Here is a 24879-nt window from a genome sequence, read left to right as displayed (position 1 = left end):
CTGCACATGCTCACTCTGGCTCACTCGATACCCTCTGGTCCCCAGGTGAGCGCAAGGCGGGGGACGAGAGCCCAGTGGAGGGTGGACTCCATGGTGACCGGCGTCCATCGGCAGGGCGACTGTCCCAGAGTGCGGAGAAGGACCTGCTCCGTCTGCTGGCTGAAGTCTGCTTCATCAATGCTGAGGTCAGATGACCACCTTTGGGCAATAGGGCCTGACCTATAGCATGATCACATCAATAAACTGGTTATATCAAACTATGAACACTGTAACACATGTGACAGCAAAATGGATGCAGAGAACGTGACAAATAAACTCGAAACGGGGGGAAGGTTTATTTGGTTGCGAATGAGGTAAAGGGGAAGTCGGGTGTGTGGAATAAATTTGACTAGTTGTGGAAAATAAGGTATGGAGCAAGCGCTGTGTGCCTATGTGTGCCAAACAGGTGCTGTTAAATTACAATATAAAGTTTGGAACAATGTAAACTACACAAAATAAATGATAAGTGTACCAGAGAGTCTGTAGAAGGAGATCAAAGAAAAAGGAGTGTTATTATTATTATAAATATCATTTTTCTCACAATTTGGAACAGTGTAAACAACACTAAATAAATAATAACAGAGAGGTTGGTCAACAAAAAAAGTGTAAAGCCTTTATTACAGCATAGCAAAGATTAAAAACAGCCAAATTTGTGAAATTGTTGCGTGAGGCTTGGTGCTCACGGAATCAGTAGGCTATCACCCAAACACTCAAACAGACAACAGAAGCAAGATCTGTCTTATTTCCCTTTGTTCTTAGAGAGGTTGACTCTTCAAAGGGAGCGGCAGCGTAGCCTAGTGGTTAGAGTATTGGACTAGTAACCGGAAGGTTGCAAGTTCAAACCCCCGAGCAGACAAGGTACAAATCTGTCATTCTGCCCCTGAACAGGCAGTTAGCCCACTGTTCCTAGGCCATCATTGAAAGTAAGAATTTGTTCTTAACTGACTTGCCTAGTTAAATAAAGGTCAAATAAATGCCCCATTTAACAGTACACAAAACATTTTAAGAGTTTCACCTTAGTTGTCAGACAGTCACAGGTGTATTTGCTGCCTTCGATGACTATGGCTGTGTGGCTGCCCGTTTGTCTCTTTGCTATTTGCTGAGTGGTGTTATTTGCTCCTTTGAGGCAGAGTTATGGGGAGGGCAAGTCATCATCAATATCATTCGTGGTTGTCCCTTACAGGCCACCATACACAAGCTCCGCTCTGAGGGGGTACAGCTCAACACCCCAGCCGCCCCTCCTGAGGAGAGAGGACTCCGTCTCCCTAAGGACAATCCACAGTGGGCTGTCTACAGGTGAGGACACATCATCAAATCAAATGTATTTATAAAGCCCTTCTTACATCAGCTGATGTCATAAAGTGCTGTACAGAAACCCAGCCTAAAACCCCAAACAGCAAGCAATGCAGGTGTAGAAGCACTGTGGCTAGGGAAAACTCTCTAGAAAGGCCAGAACCTAGAAAGAAACCTAGAGAGGAACCAGGCTATAGCCAGTCCTCTTCTGGCTGTGCCGGGTGGAGATTTGCACACGCTCATGTTTTTTTTCTTCTGTCCTAAAATGAATTTCCATTCAAAATCCTATTTTTCTTACCCTAAGCTTAACCTTTAACCCAAAACCTAAACCTAACCACTAAACCCTTACCTTAACCCCAATTCTAACCATAACCCTAATTCTAACCATAACCCTAATTGTAACTCTGAACCTAACCCCTAAGCTTAAAATTGCTTTTGTCCGCATGGGTATGTGGAAAGATTTTCCTTGTTTTCCTATCCTTGTGGAGACTTTTGGGTATTTTAGGTCCCCACAAGGCTGGAAGAATCAACACACGCACGCACGCACACACACACACAAACAAAACATGCAGATAAACGGACAAAGCACAGCATATAATTTTATATTAAATTTAAACACTATTATAACTTATTTGTGGTTCTCAATATAACCAGTCAAGTGTGTATATGTAGTTACGGAGCTTGGTTCACCAGTTTGTTATATGTTATATGTAGTGTGTTATACACTATATTACAAATATAGTGTGACTTCCTTTGTTTTCTCATATATTATGCACTGCAGACAACATAACTATCGTTCCCCTCCTTCCCACTCCCAGAGATTGGATCCAGGACTTATCTGCCTACGCCACCTCCAACTTCCTGCGGGGAGCCGAGCTGGGAGCAGAGATTCGCGAGGCCTGGGTGGTGGTCAACGCAGCCGTGTACTTATGGAACTACAACAGCCACCTGGTGGCAGTTGGGGAGCAGCGACGCCTCCTGCCCACCTTCCAGAGAGCCGTGGAGCTGCTGAGACAGACCGGACACGCTGGGTAAGTCTAAGAGGAACATCTCACTGGACGGAAATACTTAAACACTACAAATTGTAACATTTGCTTGTTGCTGTCACACACTTAATGCTCATCAGCCTTTTAGTGACATAGTACATATGTGACCCGATCCAGGAAACTAGGCGTATGTCGCAAGTCACAACTTCACATTAGAGCTGTTTCAACATAAAACATTTTTTTAGCAGAAATGCCTTCTCGAACATGTGAACTTTCATCTGCCTTAATATCAAACTTGTATGTAAGGGTTGCACAATTTGGGTAATATTCAGAGGTGGAAACTTTCCGTGGGAATTAACGGGAATCTATGGAAATTAATGGAAATATATGCAAATTAATATTAATACCATTTAAATGTAGATGTTTTTTGCATTGGGTATATTTACGATATCATATGGAGACAGAAACATAAACCTTTAACCTTATCATAAGTACAGTAGACATAATTGCAAATGAGAAATACAAAAAAACAATTTAGTTATGAATTGAACTTTAATTAAATTAGTTGACTCTTCACCTGGGATGATTTCACTGAACAACAAAAGAAAGGGAATATTGAATGATCCATCACATCTCCCAAAAACTTTTTCAAAATGCATCTGTAGAATTATAGTCTAGAAACTAAAGCTTTGGTTGTCTTCTTCTCAAGCTTCCATGTCTTCTCCCTGGACCGCCTCAATGTCCACCTCTTGAACATCAGACTCTGAGGCCTCATCTTCACTGTCACTTTCCAACCTTGTTGAGGATGGCTCATTGTCAGGCTCAAAAAAACTGACATTTTCCCGGATGGTCTCCAATTTTTCAACCCTTGCATTGGTCAGCCTGGTGTGTGTTTGGTGTGTGTTTTCCCAAACAAGGACCAGTTGCGCTCTGAGGCGGCTGATGTAGGTGGGATTTGGAGGATGATGGAAGCAATAGGGGTAAGAGCCTCAGATCCACAAAGTCCCTTCCACCAAGTGGCTGATGAGATATGTTGGCACCATAGGCCTTGTTGAACTCTGCACCTAACAGGATGCTCTTGCCAGCATACTTGTGGTCCAACATGTACACTGCGGCGTGTATGGGCTTCAGGAGAAGTCTTGACGCTTTTTCATTTATTTCAGAACTGAGGTTTCCTCTGCTTGGAGCAACAGTGAAGTGGGCAGTATGTATTTCTTCTCTTACATCTGCAAGCAGAGTCTGAACATCCGACAGGGTGATATTGTCTCCCTCAATCCGTGCAATGGCTACTGCTATAGGTTTCAGGAGTTTCAGTCTGCTTACCACTCTCTCCCAAAATACATCATCCAGGAGGATCCTCTTGATGGGGCTGTCCATATTGGCAGACTGTGATATGGCCATTTCTTGGAGAGGCTCCTTCCCCTCCAGGAGACTGTCAAACATGATGACAACACCACCCCAACGGGTGTTGCTGGGCAGCTTCAATGTAGTGCTCTTATTCTTCTCACTGCTTGGGGAGGTAGATTGCTGCTATAGCTTGATGACCCTTCACATACCTAACCATTTCCTTGGCTCTCTTGTAGAGTGTATCCATTGTTTTCAGTGCCATGATGTCATTGAGGAGCAGATTCAATGCATGAGCAGTGCAGCCAATAGGTGTGATGTGAGGGTAGGACTCCTCCATTTTAGACCAAGCAGCCTTCATGATCGCAGCATTGTCTGTCACCAGTGCAAATACCTTCTGTGGTACAAGGTCATTGATGCCTGCCTTCAGCTCATCTGCAATGTAGAGACCAGTGTGTCTGTTGTCCCTTGTGTCTGTGCTCTTATAGAATACTGGTTGAGGGGTGGAGATGATGTCGTTAATTATTCCTTGCCCACGAACATTCGACCACCCATCAGAGATGATTGCAATACAGTCTGCTTTCTCTATGATTTGCTTGACCTTCACTTGCACTCTGTTGAACTCAGCATCCAGCAAATGAATAGATAAAGCATGTCTGGTTGGAGGGGTGTATGCTGGGCAAAGAACATTTAGAAATCTCTTCTAATACACATTGCCTTTGAACATCAGATGTGAACTAGTTGCATACACTGCTCGGGCAAGACATTCATCAGCATTTCTCTCAGTATGTTCCTCCATTTGGGTCAAAAGAAGCTGTTGCTATCGATAGGGTGTCTGATTCATCATTTTCACCTTGAATAGAAGTAGAGGAACTTTTGTCAGAGGTTGCTTGTTGTGAGCACTGAGGGAACTTTATGCACTTGGCCAGATGATTCTGCATCTTTGTTGCATTCTTCACATATGATTTGGCACAGTATTTGTAAATGTACACAGCTTTTCCTTCTACATTAGCTGCAGTGAAATGTCTCCACACATCAGATTGTATGTACAGAGTATGATGCTCTTCTGTGCTTCCAGGGAGCCGGTGCTGTTGGTTATGCTGTGTGATGCGGTGGCCCAGGGGCTGATCCAGCCCTGGTTTGTGTCGGCTGCTGGGCCGGGAACTGGCCAGGGAAGGGAGGACAGCGGAAGCAGGGGGGAGCTGAGGAAGAAAGTAGCCGGGAAGGGAGCCGAGAGGACAGGCAGTATCCACAGCCTCACCCTCGACCATGCGGCCCTCCAGGACATGCGGAAGGCTCTGGAGGTGTGTGTGTGGGTCAAGTAGAGAGCTAGCCAGGAGACGGGGCTATGGGAGATTTTAAAGGTGACTTGCTAATTAGGTTTGGCAGAGAGTCAGGTTCTATTATCCTTCAATGTGCTGTCAAGGGTACTCCCTCCCCTGAAGAGGTCTTAATTTGGGCACTGCAAAAACAAACACCCTCTCTCCCACTCTGAGCTTATTGGGATAGGCAGAGGGCAGAGGTGGACCTGCATAGAGACCTGGACTGTATTACTGCTGGGCACTTTGAGGGATCAGAGAGCTGTGCCTGTGTATTCCTGAAGGGCAGCCTCTGGTTTTCAGGTTTCCCAAGTTTCTCTGAATAAGTGATCTCTAAATAAGTTCCTGGAGGGCTGTTGAAACTCTTTCTGTCTTACATCTTAGTATCTCCAGTATCTTTCTCCTATATATTTTTTGTTGAAGGGGGGGGCACAAAGAATGAAAGAATCAAGGCACTTTGTTACATTATGCTTTTCAGAAATACTCTAAATACAACTAGGGCTCTATTTTAACAAATCAATATTTCTACAACTAGGACTCTATTTTAACAAATCAATATTTCTACAACTAGGGCTCTATTTTAACAAATCAATATTTCTAACCTAGCGCTATGGTAAATCTTAGCGCAGCCGCTGTTGAGTTGTGGTTGTTTTGAAATATTTATTATATTTTCACAGCGGGAATCATGGGCGTAATAGCTGGCGGTGGCAAGGAAAGGCTGGGTTTTGATTAATAAGTTGTAGGTGTGGCGAGGGTTTGACCACTCACTGGCTAATAAATGTTCTCTATGGCTTAGTACTGCATGCGGTTGTTTCAAGTTGTTTAGGCTATTGACAGTCTTTGCGATATCATCAGCTCCTAGTCCTTTGTGGATTGATACTGTTTATTAAATAGTGTACAGCAACAAATAATAGCAGTAACAGTAAAATACATTGCTTTGTTTAATGTTTGGCATATTTGCGGTCTACATTGTTCTATTTGGCTTCAACATGTCTTTACGCATCACATTTTCACTCCAGAAAGAAAGAAATATTAGCTCCAAAAAATGGTGAATTAAGCAAAAGCATGAGGGCAAAAACCTCAAATATTTCAAGGCACTCTCACGAGTAGAACATTTTATAACATTTCATTGATAGGCTACTTGGCTAATGTATGGCCAGAATAAACAAAAAAGATGCGAAAACACATTGCTGTTGAACCAGACTTATAGTAGGCTAGCCTACCGCGGGCTTGGTTTTTAATCAAATAAAATCGAAAGCAAGGAATTGGACAGGAAAATAACTTAAATATTTCTAAAAATGAGGGTCACCGACATCATCGAGTCTCTCGTTCCATGATGGGCATATGGACATATACATATTTTTAATTAAGCAAGAAAGCTGATGTTAGACAGGTAAATTGCCGAACCTGGTTGCAAGGGGTGGCAAATGCCAGAGCGACAGTTTTTACAAGCCTAAATTGACAAATACCGTGCATTTGACAATAGCGCCGCCTTAGGGGCAGCCAAAATTAGCTGCCTGCCGTCCAGGACCTCTACACCAGGCGGTGTCAGAGGAAGGCCTAAACATTGTCAAAGACCCCAGCCACCCCAGTTGTAGACAGTTCTCTCTACTACCGCATGGCAAGCGGTACCGGAGTGCCAAGTCTAGGACAAAAAGGCTTCTCAACAGTTTTTACCTCGAAGCCATAAGACTCCTGAACAGGTAATCAAATGGTTACCCGGACTATTTGCAGTGTGCCCCCCCCAACCCCTCTTTTTACGCTGCTGCTACTTTCTGTTTATCATATATGCATAGCCACTTTAACTATACATTCATGTACATACTACCTCAATTGGGCCGACCAACCAGTGCTCCCGCACATTGGCTAACCGGGCTATCTGCATTGTGTCCCACCCACCACCCGCCAACCCCTCTTTTACGCTACTGCTACTCTCTGTTCATCATATATGCATAGTCACTTTAACTATATCTACATGTACACACTACCTCAATCAGCCGGTGTCTGTATGTAGCCTTGCTACTTTTATAGCCTCGCTACTGTATATAGCCTGTCTTTTTACTGTTGTTTTATTTCTTTACCTACCTATTGTTCACCTAATACCTTTTTTGCACTATTGGTTAGAGCCTGTAAGTAAGCATTTCACTGTAAGGTCTACCTACACCTGTTGTATTCAGCGCACGTGACAAATAAACTTTGATTTGATTTGGAATTAGAGCCCCTAGTGTGTGAAACCCAAGTGACTCATTCTGACATTCATCCATCTTTTACAGAGATAGATGTGCTTTGTATAAACTATTTCATGTGAATGAAGTGCATTTGTTCCCAATTGAATCACATTTCCTCCATCTATTCTGCTTTTCTCCAAAGGGTCTGCTGTATCATCAGCACATACTCTGGATAGAAGTAACTTTATTAGTGAATTATTAACTAAGTGTTCTCTTTCAGAACTGAAGATAAAAATGGTTCTCTATTTTCAACATATAGGCCTATATATCAGATAAGTCTTAGATAGCTGATTTAAACAAACTCAGATTACGCAATGGATTTTCCCTAGATACTGTCATATGTGGAACTCAGAGCTGCAAAGCCCCGGCTATGGAGTCCCAAGGTTATGAGTGTATGTGAATTCGAAGAGAGTATTGTGCAGATTCACATGGTTAGGCTAGTTACGAACTGCTATGGTTATGCAAACAGTTTGAACCCTTTTACAAAGCAGACAGCCTAGCTGTTAAGAGTGTTGGGTAAGTAAACGAAAGGTTGCTAGTTCGAATCCCCGAGCCGACTAAGTGAAAAATCTGTCTGTGTCCTTCAGCAAGGCACGTAATCCTAATTGCTGCTCAAAGTCGCTCGGGATAAGAGTGTCTGCTAAATGACTAAAATGTAAATGTAACCCTTATGCTGCTATGGTTACTATGCTAACTTTTATTTCCCCCACTTTATGGACTTTTAGCTGTGTGACTATGCACTGCACCTTTCTAATGGCAATGTGCCGGGAGAGAGCGTCCCTATCGCAGCGAGGAAACAGGTCATTTCTACGTGGGTGTGGACCAAGAGGCTCCTCCAGCAGCAGATTGGACAGAAGCTGGACATTGATGATGAGGTACAGTAACATAACAGTCCAAGTCTCCCTTGGGAAATATGTTTTCTGACCTCAATGGGACTTCCTGGTTAAATAAAAGTTAGATAAAAATCTAATAAAAACATACTCACTCAGTCAAGTTAGTCAGTATGATGAGCTGTTTATGAATACGCCTGGCTGTCAGCCCAGCACCTCAAACTCAACCTCGACAAGACGGAGCTGCTCTTCCTCCTGTGGAAGGCCTGCCCGTTCCAAGACCTCTCCATCACGGTTGACAACTCCACAGTGGAGCCCCTACAACGCCTCAGCCCGCCTGGTGTTCAACCTTCCCAAGTTCTCCCATCTCACCCCAGTTCTCCGCGCACTCCACTGGCTTCCAGTTGAAGCTTGCATACACTACAAGAGGATGGTGCTTGCCTACGGAGCAGCAAGGGGAACTGTCCCTCCCTACCTTCAGGCTATGCTCAAACCCTACACCCCAAGCCAAGCACTCCATTCTGCCACCTCTGGCCTCTTGGCCCTCCCACCCCTACGGGAGGCCAGCTCCCGCTCAGCCCAGTCAAAGCTTTTCTCTGCCCTGACACCCCAATGGAGGAACTAGCTTCCCCCTGACTCTCATCCCCTTCACTCAAAAGTCAGTCACAGCAGCTGCCGGACAAGGGGAAAGAGACTTCCTCAAGTATGGGGACTCTTTTATTCCAACAGCCATTAGGCTGTATAAAAGATAGTTTTTTGGTCCATCGAGTATACAGCATATTGCGTTTTCACTTTAAATGTGGAGCTATAGCACTTTGAATGAATTCTATTGTGTAGTTTCTGTGTTTCATGTTTTATGTACTGTCTTTTAAAGCACATGACCAAATGAATTTCCCCTGGTGGGTTGATCTGAATCTGAAGGACAGAGTACCTGCCCATCTTTTAAAAACGTCTGAACCCCCCCCCCCCCCAAAACACAACTAACTAACACCCTTGCCTTTTGTAAACTAAAACTTGCACTTGACTTTTCTCTACTAGCACTGGCTTTGTTAATAGCTACTTTGAGGGAACTATAACTGAGATGTAGTTGTCTCACCTAGCTATCTTAAGATGAATGCAATAACTCTTAAGTCGCTCTGGATAAGAGCGTCTGCTAAATGACTAAATTACAAAATGTGGTTATTCCCCCAGACTCTGAGTCAGTGCAGTGTTAATGTGAGAAGAAATATGATTCATCACCTGTATACAGTATACAGTAAATCATTGTTTTAAATCAAGTTACAGTATCACAAGGGGATGGGGAGTCATTTATTCATTGCAAATGCCAGTCATTGATATGCTGTGCATGTATGATTGTGCCTGTCAGAGATAGCATTGTTAATACATCTCTATGGTTTTGACTGGTAAGCCACGGTACCATTGTGATGAAATATTCAGTTGTGTCTTTATCTCTTTTTGTTTTTCCAGTGTAAGAATGAGGCAGTGTCAGCCATGACACGTGTGCTGGTAGGAGTGGAAATGCTGTTATGCAACAGTCACCCCAGGCAGATAGAGTTCTCTGTCCCTAGTCTCTCTACGGTAGGTCCTGCTTTCTTGGCCAGGCGGCAACAGATGCCTTGAGACCGTACTGGTAATCAGAGCGTTTGTTCATGCCTATGTTTGTGAATTTGGTCCAAAAAAATTATTTGATTTGTTTGTTTTCATTTCCTAGCCCTGTAGGACTGTATGCGTTTCCGTCCTGCATTCTTGCATCATTAAACCCCAGTTCTATGGATCCAGAGGACAGAGCACTCATTGCCTCTGTCTCCTTCATCTCCCTCCTCTTCTCCTCCTTCCCTACTATTTTCCTCTCCGCTCCCCTCCCCTCTCCTCTCTCCATCCTCTCCTCTAGCTGGTTCGCATGGTGTCAGACTGCAAGTGGAGTGACCCTGTTGTCGAGCTGCAGGTGTGGACACACCTGGCTTGCTTCTCTCACCAGGCCCAGGACCACAACCTGGTCATGACCTGCAGCCACAATGCACTGCAGTTGGAGGCCGCTGCAGCTCAGAGGTTGACGGTCATGGCCTATGCTCTGTAGGTGTTGGTCACTATGGTGACTTTGATTCCATCTGTTTTACCAAGGCTGAAATGGTCAGATCTTCCCTGTATGTTTTACCTGATATCTACCCATTTCGGTCCATTTGCTTTTAAATCAAAATATGGGATGTGATCAAGTGTTTTTTTTTTACATAGCAAGTTGAAGTGCAAATGACATGGTAGTGTCCACAAGAGAACATTACAATATACTCAGGACCATATATTCAGTAATCATTTTATGTTACAACAATGTGCAATATACTATCATCAAATGACTTCAGTTAATTGTTATCTTCAAGGCTTTAAGGTCCCACTGTTTGTAGGATTCTGACAGTCAATCGTTCTAAAAAACGATGACTGTCAGTATCTACGTTACTGTAGCAGTGACATTTTGTCAAATTCCTGACTGGCTGACTTGATTCTCTGAATGGCATATTTGTCAGCTTATTTAATAAAAAAATGTTTGACCTTTTCAAGTTACAGCCAGTCGGCCGTGCAGGAGATGTTGAGCAATGCTGCATGTCTAAGAGGATTGAGCATGGTCCACAAGTCAAATGGACATCCTCACAGTTACAGAGAAGCCTTGCAGATGCTCCAGTCCAGTGTCAGGTTAGTTTCTGTTTTCTGTCATTCCTAAACAATTAGACTGCTCATTACTTTGTTCTCTTTTTGTCTCCCCTACGTCTACCTTTATTTCACTTTGTTGCTTTGACTACAGTATCTCTCTCTGTCTCTTTCTCTCTCTCGTTCTCGATCTGTCTTTATTTTACTCTCCATTTCAACCATCTTCATATCCATTCGTGCCATAGCAACTAATGCTTTCTCTCTTCTTCAGCTATGCGGAGCAGGCAGGTAACTCTGTCCTGTGTATGGCTACAGCGCGCCACTACTGGAACAACTGCTTGCCCTTGACTGAGACCTCACTGGAGAGACAGCAGCTCCGACAGCCTCTAGAGAAGATCCTGAAAGCCCTGGTCCACACCAGCAAGAAAGACCCAACTGTAAGAACCCCATCTCGAACTAGCCTGGTCCCAGATCTAGTTTTATAGCGAACTCCTGTCGTATTTGTCATGTTTCTCTGGTACGAGCCCCTCTCCACATTGGCTTCTGTACAGCATGTGTATCATTGGTGCTGTCACTGTAAAAATACTCCTATTCAATCAAGTGGGGTTTGATGTGTTCATGTGTGTTATTCATTTTCTCTGGTGGTTTAAGCAGGGGAAAGAGAAGGGAGGGGCTACCCTGACTGGGATGTCTGTGACCTCATCGCTGGAAGCCTCAAGTGAGTCCCCACACAAACTTAAAATGTTCATACCGCACAAACATTTGACTGCTGCTTCTCAGCTAACTACTACTTTTTATTCTATAATCTTGTTCGTGACTTTAATTCCATAAGCCTGCTTGCTTATTTATTTCCAAAACGGCCTGTCTTGTGCTGTAACACTCTCAAACACCACTAGTAGACATGATAGATGAAGTCACATTCCCACGCACACCAGTAGAACATTAGATCCGTGGCATTTACATCCAAGCAGTCACATAGAGTAGTGCTTTTTCCTGACGTTCTGTTAAGTTCTGTCACCCAACCTATTCACTCTCTACAGAGAACTTCAGGGAAAAAACCGCTACTCTATGTGACTGCTTGTATGTAAATGCCACAGATCTAATGGCCTACTGGTGTGCGAATCCAATTGATTTTTTATTCTCATTCTCTATTCCTTTCTTTCTGTGTCTGTTTGTGTCTGTGCATTTGTGTTTGCATGTGTGCTTGTGTGTGTTTATCTATACAATTTTGTGTGTGCGTGTGTAGGCATGGGGAGCCCTGAGGATGACCTGACCCTGAGAGCAGCCATGTACAGCCTGCTGTTCCACATCCACGCAGACAGCTCAGATTGGACAGGAGCTCTGACGTTGCTGGAGCAGGCTATCAGAGACATGCCCCGCACCAGACACAGGCTGTGAGTGCTGGAGAGAACTGATGCGGGGAATAGGGGAAAATAATGGGGGAGGAGGTTATACAGGACTTTGGACTCCTGTCACGGCGTCATCACATTTCTATGTGCTTATTTGTACGCATGTTAATATGCCTCAATATGATTATGACGCTATAAAAAAAGTATGTGTTATGTGTGTTTTATTTTGGATATGGACAATTCCATCATTATGGAGGCCTCAGCAAAAAAGCCTGACCCTTATTGGGTGAATAAGCATAAAATATGTTTGATTTGTAAAATATTTTGCTTAAACAATTCATTTTTTTTGTGGGGGGGGGGGGGTTCAGCTTTTACGAGGGCTTTTTAGAGCATCAAATCAATATTAATATGAATTTTCATGGCCATTATCACAATCATATTTCTGTGAGGTTACCCATGTGTGAGAATGTGATACCCTTTTCACACTACTGAGCCAAGTTAAGCTGTACTGTGCTGGCCTGGTTACATATCCACATAGTTGCTGGAAATGACAATGTGAAAAGAAAATGTCTTGAGCCAGCACAGTATGGTTTGGGTTGGCACGATGGTGGGAAAAGGACATGAGAATGTGAAACTGTGCTTGTCTTCCCCCATGACTGTGCCCAAGGCTCCTGTTCAAGCACCGGGTGCTGGTGAAGGCTCGGCTGGGGGAGAGTGTGGTGATAGACATGCAGAAGTTCCGGGATGAAGGGGAGCTCTACTGCTCCCACATGTGGCACCGAGTGGCGCTGTGTTCTGGGGAGATGCTACAGCAGTTGGCCTGCTACCAGAATGCCATTACTTCTTTACTGGTAAGGAAAGGGGATACCTAGTCAGTTGCACAACTGAATACATTCAACCGAAATGTGTCTTCCGCATTTAACCCAACCCCTCTGAATCAGAGAGGTGCGGAGGGCTGCCTTAATCTACGTCCATGTCATCGGCGTGGGCATAGAGCATTTGTGTTTAGTGAATCCACCAGATCATGTAGTAGGGATGACCAGGCATGTTCTCTTGACAAGTGTGTGAATTGGACAATTTTCCTCCCCTGCTAAGTATTCAAAATCTAATGAGTACTTTTGGGTGTCAGGGAAACTGTATAGAGTAAAAAGTACATTATTTTCTTTAAAAATATAAATTAATAAACTAACGACGTAAGTATTTTTACTTTAGTACTTTATACTGCACATGCACAAACATATACACATGCAGACACATTCTTGAGCAAACACACACACACACACACACCTACACCACACACATACACATTCACTTTTGCATTTTCACTTTTGATTACTTTACATACATACAGTTCTTCAGTGTGCTCTTCGAAATGTGAAATATTGCCGCAGTTCCTTGCAGGTCTGAATCCAAGTGGCCCTATTGAGCTAAGGGACACTAGCAGCATCTAGTGGAAGCTTATTGCTATTGCAGCCAGGCTCTGTGCATCGCTTACGCTGTAGCTTTGTATGGGTGAACCTTATGGGTTTGTTGTGTTTGTGTAGAGTGTGAAGAGTCAGTGGCAGAAGGCGGATTTCCTGTTGGAGTTTGGGGAGTGGCTGTACTGTCAGAACTTTCCCCTTTCTGATGCCCAGCACCAGATACAGTGGGCTATTGACATCCTCCTGCACATGATCACTGACCAGGAAGAGAGCAATGGTATGTTTCTTGTCATTGCTATGTGTTTGTGTGAAGGTCTGTTTAGTTACTGAAGAATCGTAAACAATTTCCTTTTTTGTTATTTTCATTTTAATTAATAGAGAAGACCGGTTCCAAGGGAAGCAAACTGAAAGAACTGGAGAGGAGAGAAAATTCCCAAGGAGGTACTGATTTCTCTTGGGATGAGTCTACTCATTTATGTTGAATGCGGTGCGTGTGTGCTTGTACATGTACACCAGACTTGGGTTCGAATACTATTTCAGATGTTTTCAAATATTTTAGCAAGGGGTCGATTGAGCTTGCCTGGACCCAAGAGAATATTTTCAAAACTGCAACCCTGCCACCAGCATTACAGACAGGCCAGAGCAAATGGGAAAGTATTTTAAGGATTTAAAATGTGTTTGAACCCAGGTGGGCAGTATGTGGGGAAATCCGACCCGAGTTCAAGCACGCGTAACTGGAACGCAATTCCCCTTTTATGCAGTTTTCTCTCTATGCGTATTCCGACCTTGAACTTAAGCATGAGAATAGCATCCTATTCACCATTTGAGATCTAAGAGGTGTGTCTACAGATAAGCCGCATTCTGACTTAATTCCCTCATAATTCCACCACATTTACTCACAATGAAATGACGATTAAGGTCGAGCAACCTGTTGGTCCCAAGTGGAACAACATCTACTTAATTTTTCTGAAATAACACCATTCTCCATGCACTATAATTTACAAATTGATAAGAGCTAGGTAAATGGAGTAAGCCGTTTGGGTAAGGGGATTGTAAATATAAATTACAATCGTTTTAGATCTTAGGATCGCTGTAGACAAATGTGAAACCGGTCATATGGCAGCAAACTGAAGCATATCAACATGTCACCTTTTATCACCACAGTGAAGTTTATGAAATGATGGCCTTATAACATGTAAGGATGACATTTGGAGACCAAAGCTTTAGGCTTCTGTAGCCATGCGCAAATGACAGGCCTATAGCGTCAAACCTACCAAGCTGATTTATGATTTCTAAAAATGTTTTAGTTATGCCCAGACTTTTCACTGTATCTAACAACAACAAAAATGGTATGGTGTTAAATATTAGCCACTATCGGTAGCCACCGTCAATTATCCCTACATTCATGTATTACTGTCTCTTTTGTTATTTTATTATTATTATTTTTTGCTTGTTTCCATTATATTGTTTTGTTTACCTTTATTTCCTCTGTCACGTTCGTGGGGTTGTTCCTTAGGATTGCTAGCAATAGTGGATCATATTAGGCTAACTTATTTCAAGTTGTGCAACAATAGGGGTCGTGTCGTCTATTTGTGTCATTATGGAACGCAGACCATACGTAGCAGTTTAAACCTGGAGCATAGCGCATGATGAGTGAGTATTATTAGGGTAGATTCATATGACTACTGTTCACTCACCTATTGTACACTCACCTTCCAATATTTCCACTATTGAACAATTGATCATGGCAACTTCAGGATGAATCAAACCAATATATTTAGTGTGTAAAAGCTCTCCAAATATATATTTTGAATCATTCATGAATACCTTCTAACCCTAAGTAATATACAAGATCAGAATATTTTTAAATCTACCAATTGATGCTGACAAGGAGACAAATATGTGTGTATTTAGGCCTACAATTCTTGAATTGATCCCTAATATTCTGAACCGTTTTCTATATATTCTAGTGAGTCTGTCAAGAAAATTCTAACTAAAGGTACCCACATTTAAAGGGATTGCTTTAGATACATGTACTGAAAACCCTATTGAATGAAAACTCCACCAGAAAATCTGTTAGCAAGTGGAAGGGTTTTCAGCAGTTGAATTACTTTTATTCAGTGCGTGCAAGGGAACCATGCCTGCAAAGCCCTTTACGCATCTGCATAAGGTAAGTCTGAATACCAACTACTGAGTAGTGCGTAGGAAAGGCGTGCGTAAGAAGGCATACATTTCTTAAGTCTGAATCGGGCCCTATGTGTGTATCCTCCTCCCTTACAGATGAGTCGGGAGAAGGGACAGGGCTGATACCAGTGAAGGTTCAGTCCCACGTCGGGGTGCAGGGGGTGGTGTCTGGGCCCTGTATCTCTGACCTCAGGGAGGTGAGGCGTCTGGACAGCCTGGTCAGAGCACACACTCTGCTGGCTGTCATGGGGGACAGGGCATCCCCCCAGCACCAACATAACCTACTTAGGGCCTATAGCCTAGTGCTGCAGATCTGGCAGGTAGGGACTCCTTTAAAACTACCACACCTAAGTTGTGTTCATGAGGGCACACCATAGCAAAACATTTTGTAATGGACAACAGGTTCAGATAGTCCCTTAATGTTTCATGTCTACTGAACACGAACCAGTAATTTCACTATGTTTTATACCATCAGATGCATACAGTATAAGCCACAAAACGGTTTCTCCGTATAAAAAATGATTTACGGGTAACAAAAAGACAAGTGATAGCAGTGCATTCCCATTGCAGGTGTCCATGGCAACTGCATGTGAGGTAATCAAGGAGATGATGAAGAATCCTCTAGTCCCAACGTCCCGGCCATGTCCCTCTGCAACAGCCAAAAAAGACAAAGATAAGGAGAAGGACAAAGGCAAAAAATCTAAAGAGGTAGACCTGACCACCCTGGCCTGACCACCTTCAGAGAAGTCCATGGCTATTTTTTGTTCTTTTCTCATTGTATAGCATTGCAAATGACAAGTAATGAATGATACGATATGTTATTTTACCATTGTACATTCTTGCCAAAGTGCAGTTTAGAGTATTTGTACAGTTCAATTGCTTTCAGTTCACTTTTGCCAGCTGAAAGCAATTAGGAATGAATATTTGGCCAAGGAATACCAGAGCTCTTCTGTGTTTAAACAGCCACCCCCTGCTGAGGAGAAGCCCAAAGCCCGTAGGCCACAGGATGACGTGTTGCCCTCCAGCCCAGAGGAGTGGGCACAGTACGACTGTCCCGAGGATGTCCGCCAGGCCTTCAGATATGACACCAGCCCCCACTGCATCAACAGACACAGCCTCAGCAAACAGGCAGGCACCACTAAGCTCTCTCTGACTGCCTCTGTTATAGAGCCCAATGGGGTCATGTTCATTAAGGGCACACCATGGCAAAATGTTTTGCAACAAAAATTTACAATTTCATGTAGTCTCTCCCTATTTCAGTCTGTTTTTGTCCTTTTGGCCCTAAATGAATATAAATTATTTAGTCAATAACGGAACAGGGACTGTTTCAATTGGCCGTGGCGGGTTAGGGTCGAGGGCTTGAAAGCCGGAAACATTGACTCGATATTGATCCTCGTCAAGACAAGTCATAATTTGTTGCTTGGAAGAAGATGTCTACTGATTGGTTTTGGGAGCAAATCAGAATGTTGAGAGAAAAAAATAAGCTTATTTTAAATTAAAGACGTGTGGTAATTCATTTATCTTATGCCACTCCAGTGTGACAGTATTAGGTGACACAATTATGCTTGGTAATCATACAAATTAAATGAGAAGATGCTCAGATGGTGCAGTCCTACACAGTGTGAAAAATATGCTAAACGGTGACCAGTCCAACACTTCATGTGATTTCAGGCTGTACTGTAGTGGTTTTTTTCTTCTCCCTCCTGTTCCACAAGCTGTATCACCACATGATACAGGAGGATAAAGTCTTATTGTCCATGGCTCAAAGTTTGTCCTACACGTTCTACACATCAAATGTAATCGCTGTCCTGCACTTTAACTACTTATTAAATTACTAATTACAAACGCAGGATGTTAATGAAACAAAATAGCAATGATTAAGTCATGTGTTTACTTCATTTTCTCCCTGTGTCTGGGTGGCTGCAGACTCAGAGCTTGTTCTTCCTGGACCTGCTGGTGAAAGAGCTGCAGTCTCTTTCTCTCACCCACCTGACTCTTCCCATACTGCACCTGGCTGAAGTCATTGCCCATGACCTGCTAGACAGAAGGAGCCTCTCTGACCTCTACCGTCTCAGGTGAATAACGCCAATTTCGCTTCAAGAGTTTATTCTTTCTGTTCATGCACAGGTGCAATACTGCTACTTTCACTGGAAATAGTCTATGGGGTGTTTTACCAAACACCAGGCTAATTTCTGGACTAAAAAGCATTTTCAATGGAGATTCTCCATTTATCTTGCTTTTTAGTCCAGGACTAGACTTAATGTGTCCAGGTAATTGTGCATATACAAAACATGAAGAACACAGTCTGTCATGCACTTTCCTTGACAGACTGACGAGGTGAATGCAGGCGAAAGCTATGATGATCCCTTATTGATGTTATTTGTTAAATCCTCTTCAATCATTGTAGATGAAGGGGAGGAGACAGGTTAAAGAAGGATTTATAAGCCTTGAGACAATTGAGACATGGAGTGTGTACAGTATGTGTTCCATTAAGAGGGTGAATGGGCAAGACCAAAAATGTTAACTCAATATTAGGAAGGTGGTCCTATTGTTTGGTATACTCAGTGCATGTTAGTTAAGGCTACTGCTTTCACTTTTGGCTTGTCAATTATTGAAAAACAGTGTAGAGCTAAACATTCCAATATGAAAGGTTTCCCACGTGTGGTCCAACTCCTTGCCCATTTCCGAATCATTGATTTCTTGTGAAATATTACCTAATAGTTTCCCCATCGTATTTCCTTATTCTAACCTTTTAGAATTGTGAGGAGCTGTTCTCAGCTGGATATGGAGACGTCTACAGTGTACCACGAGAAGCTCCTGAGCCTGACTGGTATCCATGAGCAGGAACAAATGGAGTATGTGTGCCCCACTCTTTTCCACCAGCTCCTGTACATACTGAGTACTCATTTGTATTAGATCTGTAGTGTTTGCTCTGATTCTGTTACTAGTGTTTTGATCTCCTGTACATGCATTATTTCACTGCAGGTGTCGCAAAGCTATAGCTTTACAAAGAGAGAGAAACCGCCTGTATATGGGTTATAATGGCAAAACGGACAATGAGGTTAGTTTCAAAGCGTCATAGCTGAAATGAACAAGCATACCACACAAGGTGTATTATCACCGTACGGGTTTATAGACCTGGAGTTGAGAAGAAAGAAAGCGAAATGACCCCTGAAATGAATAACTGTACTACTGTAGTTCTTAGTTTTATTCTACTTTTATTCTAGTTTAAAGCCTGATTGGCAAGCAGCACAGGTTGATTACAGTCAAACGCAGACAGGGATATAAGTCCAAACTGCACTTTTCCTAATGTGAAACCCATAACACATCATTATCACAGGTTCATGAGAGTTTAATTAGTTGCTTGTTAAATTTCAAATGGCCGTCGCTCATGTCAATCTGGCATGACGATGATCCTCATTTCTTTTTTACGAGCTTTATTAATGGTTGTATTTTTTCATTGCCTTACCCAGAGTTTTGCAGCCCATGAACAATCCTTTACATTTACAATTTGTACAGACTTAACCTATTGAGTTCATTCCATTATTCCATATTTTCCATGAGGTGCAGGGCCAGGGGATTGAATAGAATTCAGGGATCAGAATTCTGACATTGCTGCCTTTATCCATGTCTCTGTTTACAGAAGTCTAAGGTTGACCACATCTGTCTGTCTGGGAAGCAGTGTGGGGATCTGTGGAGTCAGGATATCTGGCTTGATAAGGCTGAGATATGCCTTGGTATGGGACTGTACCAACCCGCCAGACAGCTATTGGCAGAGGCCCATCTGGTGGCTAAGGTTATTTCATTTTGAGTAATTTTGTCAAAAGTTTGGTTTTCAATATTTCTCTTAAGTAGTCCACTGCATATTTGTGAAGTGTTTCTCTGTTTTGGTTGAAATGTGACTCGTATTTATGTGTATGTGAAGTCATAACAGTTTAGCAATTCACTTTTATTCTATTTTTGTGGTCTCTTGTATTGTGTGCTCAGGAGCTGGGAGATCAGGCTGCAGCAGGGAGGAGTCTGCTCTCTCTTGCCATCCTGGCCAATAAGGAACAGAACCACTCTCAGGCCCTGGCACTGCTGGAGAAGGCCCAAGACATGGGAGGTGATGAGGACTTCTGGTACAAGCTCACCCTGGCCCTGCTGACAGCTACGGTGACCCAGAGGGGCCAGGATATAGACACCAAGGTGAAAAGTATTCTATTTTATTCTATTGAAGCTCCTACAAGCCTCTGCTCAATTGTCTCCTCTGAAGCAAATATTGTCCTTTTCAAAGTGACCACTCTCTCCCGTTACAGACAGATCAAATAGTAAAGCAAGGCTGTGGAGCCCTGAAATCGATGCTGGAAAAGAGGCATAACCGAGCTCCCGCGCTCAGGTTCCTGATCACGTCTCTGGAGAGCAGGTAAGGCTCTTTGATATCTGTGTTCTCCACATTCAGTCCTGGAAAGCTTCTGGGTTGTGCAGGCTGTCAATCAAGCCCCGCTGTAAATCACCTTATGGTCCAGAGTGAAGACTCATCACCTTGATTAGTTTGATATTTGAATCAGGTGTGGTACTGCAGGGTTGGATCAAAAGCCCTGGTGTACAGTGTTCTCCCCTGTGCTGTGACCAAAACAGACCCCTAGATGTCATTGACTCGCTGTAATGTCTGTCTTTCAGAGGGGCGGTGGAGCGTCTGCATGCAGCCAGCCCTGTCGAGCCAGGTGAGGCTCTGTCCACCCAGTCACTACAGAATCTCATGGCTGCCTGTGACACCCTGAGAGAGAGCACCAGTGAGTTCCTCCGACTGGGCCACAGAGAACAAGCTGCTGAAGCTCTCCTGGAGCACGCACAGGCATTGAGGTCAGACATCAACACAACACATCATAGTATGATCTATCCAATTTGGGATCAATAACGTTCATTCATTCATTTTTGTCTACAATTCCTCTGTTGGTCCGCTTCAAATCATCCACAGCATGTTCTACTTTGTAGGATACTGGCTAAACACACTGATGATGAGGGAAAACTGCGCCACCTGCTGGATGCCTACTCCTTCATGCAGCAGGCCGTCTCTGTACAGGAACATGTTGTTCTGAATGCCCAAAGCCTGTTCCCATCACAAGAGGTAAAGCACATACCTGTATACCTTCCCAATATCAGCCTTCAAGTCAGAACATACCATACAGTTCAAACTTTTAGGTAATAATTTGGACCTATTTTAAAACACGTTGTAATTTTACTTATCATCACCACCAGGTTGAGTCAAGTTATTCGGATAGATTCTGATCTAAACAGAAAACAGAACACATTTATTTATTTGATCATTTTTACCCCCTTTTTCGTGATTAAGATCTTGTCTCATTGCTCCCCAACGGGCTTGGGAGAGGCGAAGGTCGAGTCAAGCATCCTTTGAAAAAGCGCCAAACTGCGCTTTTTATTACCCGCTCACTTAACATGGAAGCCAGCTGCACCAATGTGTCGGAGGAAACACTGTTCAACTGAAGATCAGAGTCAGCCTGCAGGCGCCTGGCCTGCCACAAGGAGTCGCTAGAGCGTGATGAGCCAAGTAAAGCCATCCCGGCCAAACCCAGACGACACTGGACCAATTGTGCGATGCCCTATGGGACTCCCGGTCACGGCCGCTAATGACACAGCCTGGGGTCGAACCCCAGGCTGTAGTGATGCCGCAACACTGCGATGCAGTGCCGTAGACCGCTGCGCCACTCGGGAGGCCAGAACGCATTTATTGGAGCCATATCTCAGCAGTGTTCTTCATTGTGAAGGAATTTGTCTTAATAAGTGTGCAAATCCTATTTTGCTCAGCTGTTACAGTTCCTCAAAACAGAGTTCTGGCTATCTGTCCTGGAACTGAAAGCATTTGCAAACATATTACACTCTATTTAGAGAGTAACTGAACATGTTGACAGGGTTGAGATATTAGATTTGCTTGTGAAAAGTCCATATATGGCTTGTCAGAAAGCCTGATTCGCTGCTTGGACTCCTGTCGACCCAGGGCTGCCAAGTCCAAGCCAGTGCTGCTAAATTATTTATTGAATTCATTTTGCCCTTTGTTTCACTAGGGATCTACATTGTTACATTTTCCAAATGGATGATTTAATTATGGAACAAGGAATTCCTGAAAAGGACAGAACCATTCATTATAAAGCAGATAAATATACCTATAAACAAGATAAACCTGATCTGCCTGTTAATACTCCGTTTTTTTTTTTTGCGGGAACATGGTATCTCAGCCAAATCATTACTGAATGTGTGTGGACTCTGGTGGATCCACCTATTTGCTCCAGACCTCAATTCATATCTGATATAGCCTACAGAGTAAACAGACAGACAGACAGACAGACACACACCCGTTTGAGTTGTTTTTTTCAGTAACACCTGATGGTTAAGAGCCAACTTTCAAACAGGCCAACATCCAAACTGCCTTATGTAGAAAAAGCATTCCAAAAGTCAATGTCAAAGATGGAGCAGACATGACTTGCACACTGCCATTTTGAAGTGCATCTTGATCTAATCATGAAAGGACATTGAAATTGCATCTTGCTTCATTATTAAACCACCTGCTGAAATCCGGAAGAATCCAGTTAGCTAGATACAATCTACTTTGACGGTCCAATTCTGCATTTAGGATTAACAGTCTATAGCCCTGTGCTTTCAGCAGATGGTACTGCTGCCCCAATAAGTTACATTGAAATGGCATACCAAATATGAAAACAGGAGTGTATATGAATTCACTTACTCTCGTGGAACCAGACGAGTGTCTGAAAATTGCATATAAAGTCTGTCACGCAAGATTGGAGTTTATTTGACCCAATCTCCATTTGTTTCTTGGTTACTTCCCTTTCATTAATTTGTAAATGAAGGTGTCACTTTTGTTCAGTCTGAAGATGTACATCGATATACACGTTTATCTTCTTCATGAACTTTTCCATTTCAAAGGAAATCAAATTCAGATCTAAGGCTTTTAAAGCTATCTTGCACTGGGTTGAAAAATGAGCTGGGCACAATAAGACATTTTAACTTCTTGCATTTGCATTTACAGTGGTGTCTGTGCGTGCGTTCTTGTTGTTGTAATGTGTCTGTCATAATCTTTGTCTTTTTCTCGCTCTCTCTTTCTGCTCTCTGTACCTTCCACAGTGTCAGCCCTTGTCTCTCCCAGCCACGAGGAGGCTGTTGCGGGTCAGACTGGCTCTGGCTGAGCTGTCCTTAACCATGCTGGAACAGGTGTGTGCTGAGGAGAACAGACTAGCCCTGGCCCAGGACAGGAAAGCCTCTGTGGAGAGGACCGTGGAGGAGTTTGTACGCATTACACCAGACCCCGGCTCTGTAGAGCAGGTAAGGGCATAGACAGAGGTCGTGTCCAAATATACACACTTGCGTTCTAAATAGTAGGCTTTTGGGGTATGCGAACATATTGAACGTTTTATAGTATGTGACATTTCTGAAATGTTTTATGCTTTAAATACCAGGATGTCAAACTCATTTCGCTTTTCATCAAGTAGAATTCGCTGCACATTGTTGAGGAAGATAATCATATTTTCATACTCACTTGTGTTTGACAACAGTTGATAATCAGAATAGGGGATGTCCTCTAAAAAAATTTTACGAATAGCAGCGAACACGCTCGATTTTCAAACCTATTTGGTTTGCCTGGTTAGCTAGCTAGCTAATAGTCAATGCCATGACAAGCAAGGTAGGATCTAAGCTAGCTAGCCTGTTATGCTAGCGACGATGCTTACTGTTTAGCTAACTAACGTCAGCAAGCTAAATATATAGCTCTGAGTCTGGCTGGCACTGGCAGGAGTATGGGGTAACGTTAGTTACAGCATGGTGAGTGTGAATTAAATTCTTCAACATCTTGCTAGCTAGCAACATTAGCAAAGCTAGCTGCAGTTATACATTGCAACATGACATAATTTCTGGAGGCAGTGGTAACACAATTTGTGTTAGTCCACCAAGGCCAGCCCAACCTGGGTTGACTTCAAAGTCCCAATGGTAACGGGGATTAAGCCAGTTCCAATGTGATCGGTACCCCTTCCCTTGGCCCTTATTACCCCTTCAATGTTTGCAGATCTGTAAGGTGAAAGCAATATGGTGGAAGCTTTACCACTACACCTCTTACACCTATACATACTCTTCAGACATGCTAAAATCAAGGGATTAGTGCCAAGGGGGAGGGATAGGGAGAAATTTGAGACTGGTGGATAGACATAGCGAAAGAAAACTAATGGCCTACACAGTTATTGGACAAGTTACAAACAAAACTAGTTCCTAAATTCTGGGAGGCTCATTACAAGTCAATGCCCGACTTGTGAGAGCGGGAGAGGAGATTGCCGATTTCACCAATCAGCACTTTGAATTGCAAATGTTCTATCTAATATTTATGTGTGAAGCTAATGATTTGGCTCAGACAGGGATGGGCTCGTATTATATAGGCATGCAGACTGCAGAGCACACACACTCCTCTGGTCGATCTTCAGTAGTTCTGTGGGAGGACCGCAATCATGTCTGTCTGATAGTAAAGGGCTTTTCTCCCAAAGTGAAATCTCCACCACTATAATGTGACTGATCTGATCAATACTGGCAGTGATTAAGCTTATTGCTTGATGACTCGCTTCATGTTGTTTCTCTCTGTTGCTGCTCTCCGTCATATCAGCTCCCCATGAAAAAAACTAAGCGAGATCTCACTATGAGTAAGATCTGGTCTGTAGCTACAACCTTTAATTTTTTGGGTTGTTGTTGTTGAGAAATGGTCCGTCTTCTGCAACCAAGACGATTCATTAAACCAATGTGCTTTCGATTTGGAGGAGTTTGTGTTTGTCTTGAAATTCCCGAAGTTGGTACACAGGAGGGAGAACTTCCTCCCTTAGAGGAAGTCCAAGTTGGTTTTGGAATAAGGAATAGGCCTACCTATTGTGTAATGACCGACGCCGGGGTTGAGAAGCAGGTACAGGGAGTTGAACACTTAATGCGGAACAGACAGGTAACAGGACAGGAACAGCGTCAGCACACGGGTACACAAAGACATATGAACATTCATGTAGAAGCCGGGAACAGAGCTGGGAACCAGATAGATATAGGTAAGGACAGAGGTGATTGAGTCCAGGTCAGTCCAATAATCGCTGATGCGCGTGACGGGAAGGCAGGTGTGCGTTATAATGATGGCAGGAGTGCGCAATGCTGGGGAGTCTGGCGCCCTCAAGTGCCAGGGGGGAAGAGCTGGAACATGCGTGACATAGTGCA

At 43.3% G+C, this 24879-nt stretch overlaps 1 protein-coding gene across 3 annotated transcripts in view; it reads left to right on the top strand.

Moving 5' to 3' along the window:
• Positions 1-24879, top strand: part of cfap46 (cilia and flagella associated protein 46) — an 86600-nt gene that overhangs the window by 26157 nt on the left and 35564 nt on the right. For all 3 annotated transcript variants that reach the window (XR_004211640.1, XM_020495026.2, XM_020495024.2), the window contains exons 16-41: positions 46-185; positions 1223-1335; positions 2151-2363; positions 4741-4966; positions 7935-8084; positions 9507-9617; positions 9931-10112; positions 10593-10724; positions 10951-11116; positions 11331-11397; positions 11926-12073; positions 12696-12879; positions 13573-13726; positions 13828-13890; positions 15730-15953; positions 16204-16341; positions 16597-16761; positions 17560-17708; positions 18390-18488; positions 18619-18694; positions 19277-19429; positions 19621-19821; positions 19932-20038; positions 20296-20478; positions 20611-20743; positions 22774-22971. Coding sequence is in view for 2 of the 3 variants with exons in the window: in XM_020495026.2 (XP_020350615.1) it covers positions 46-185; positions 1223-1335; positions 2151-2363; positions 4741-4966; positions 7935-8084; positions 9507-9617; positions 9931-10112; positions 10593-10724; positions 10951-11116; positions 11331-11397; positions 11926-12073; positions 12696-12879; positions 13573-13726; positions 13828-13890; positions 15730-15953; positions 16204-16341; positions 16597-16761; positions 17560-17708; positions 18390-18488; positions 18619-18694; positions 19277-19429; positions 19621-19821; positions 19932-20038; positions 20296-20478; positions 20611-20743; positions 22774-22971 (3875 nt within the window). In the remaining variant the exon portion in view is untranslated. The remainder of the gene's footprint in view (positions 1-45; positions 186-1222; positions 1336-2150; positions 2364-4740; positions 4967-7934; positions 8085-9506; positions 9618-9930; positions 10113-10592; positions 10725-10950; positions 11117-11330; positions 11398-11925; positions 12074-12695; positions 12880-13572; positions 13727-13827; positions 13891-15729; positions 15954-16203; positions 16342-16596; positions 16762-17559; positions 17709-18389; positions 18489-18618; positions 18695-19276; positions 19430-19620; positions 19822-19931; positions 20039-20295; positions 20479-20610; positions 20744-22773; positions 22972-24879) is intronic.

The sequence above is a fragment of the Oncorhynchus kisutch genome, linkage group LG11, assembly GCF_002021735.2.
Source record: "Oncorhynchus kisutch isolate 150728-3 linkage group LG11, Okis_V2, whole genome shotgun sequence".
Lineage (NCBI taxonomy): Eukaryota > Metazoa > Chordata > Actinopteri > Salmoniformes > Salmonidae > Oncorhynchus > Oncorhynchus kisutch.
This window is presented reverse-complemented; position numbering and strand designations above follow the sequence as displayed.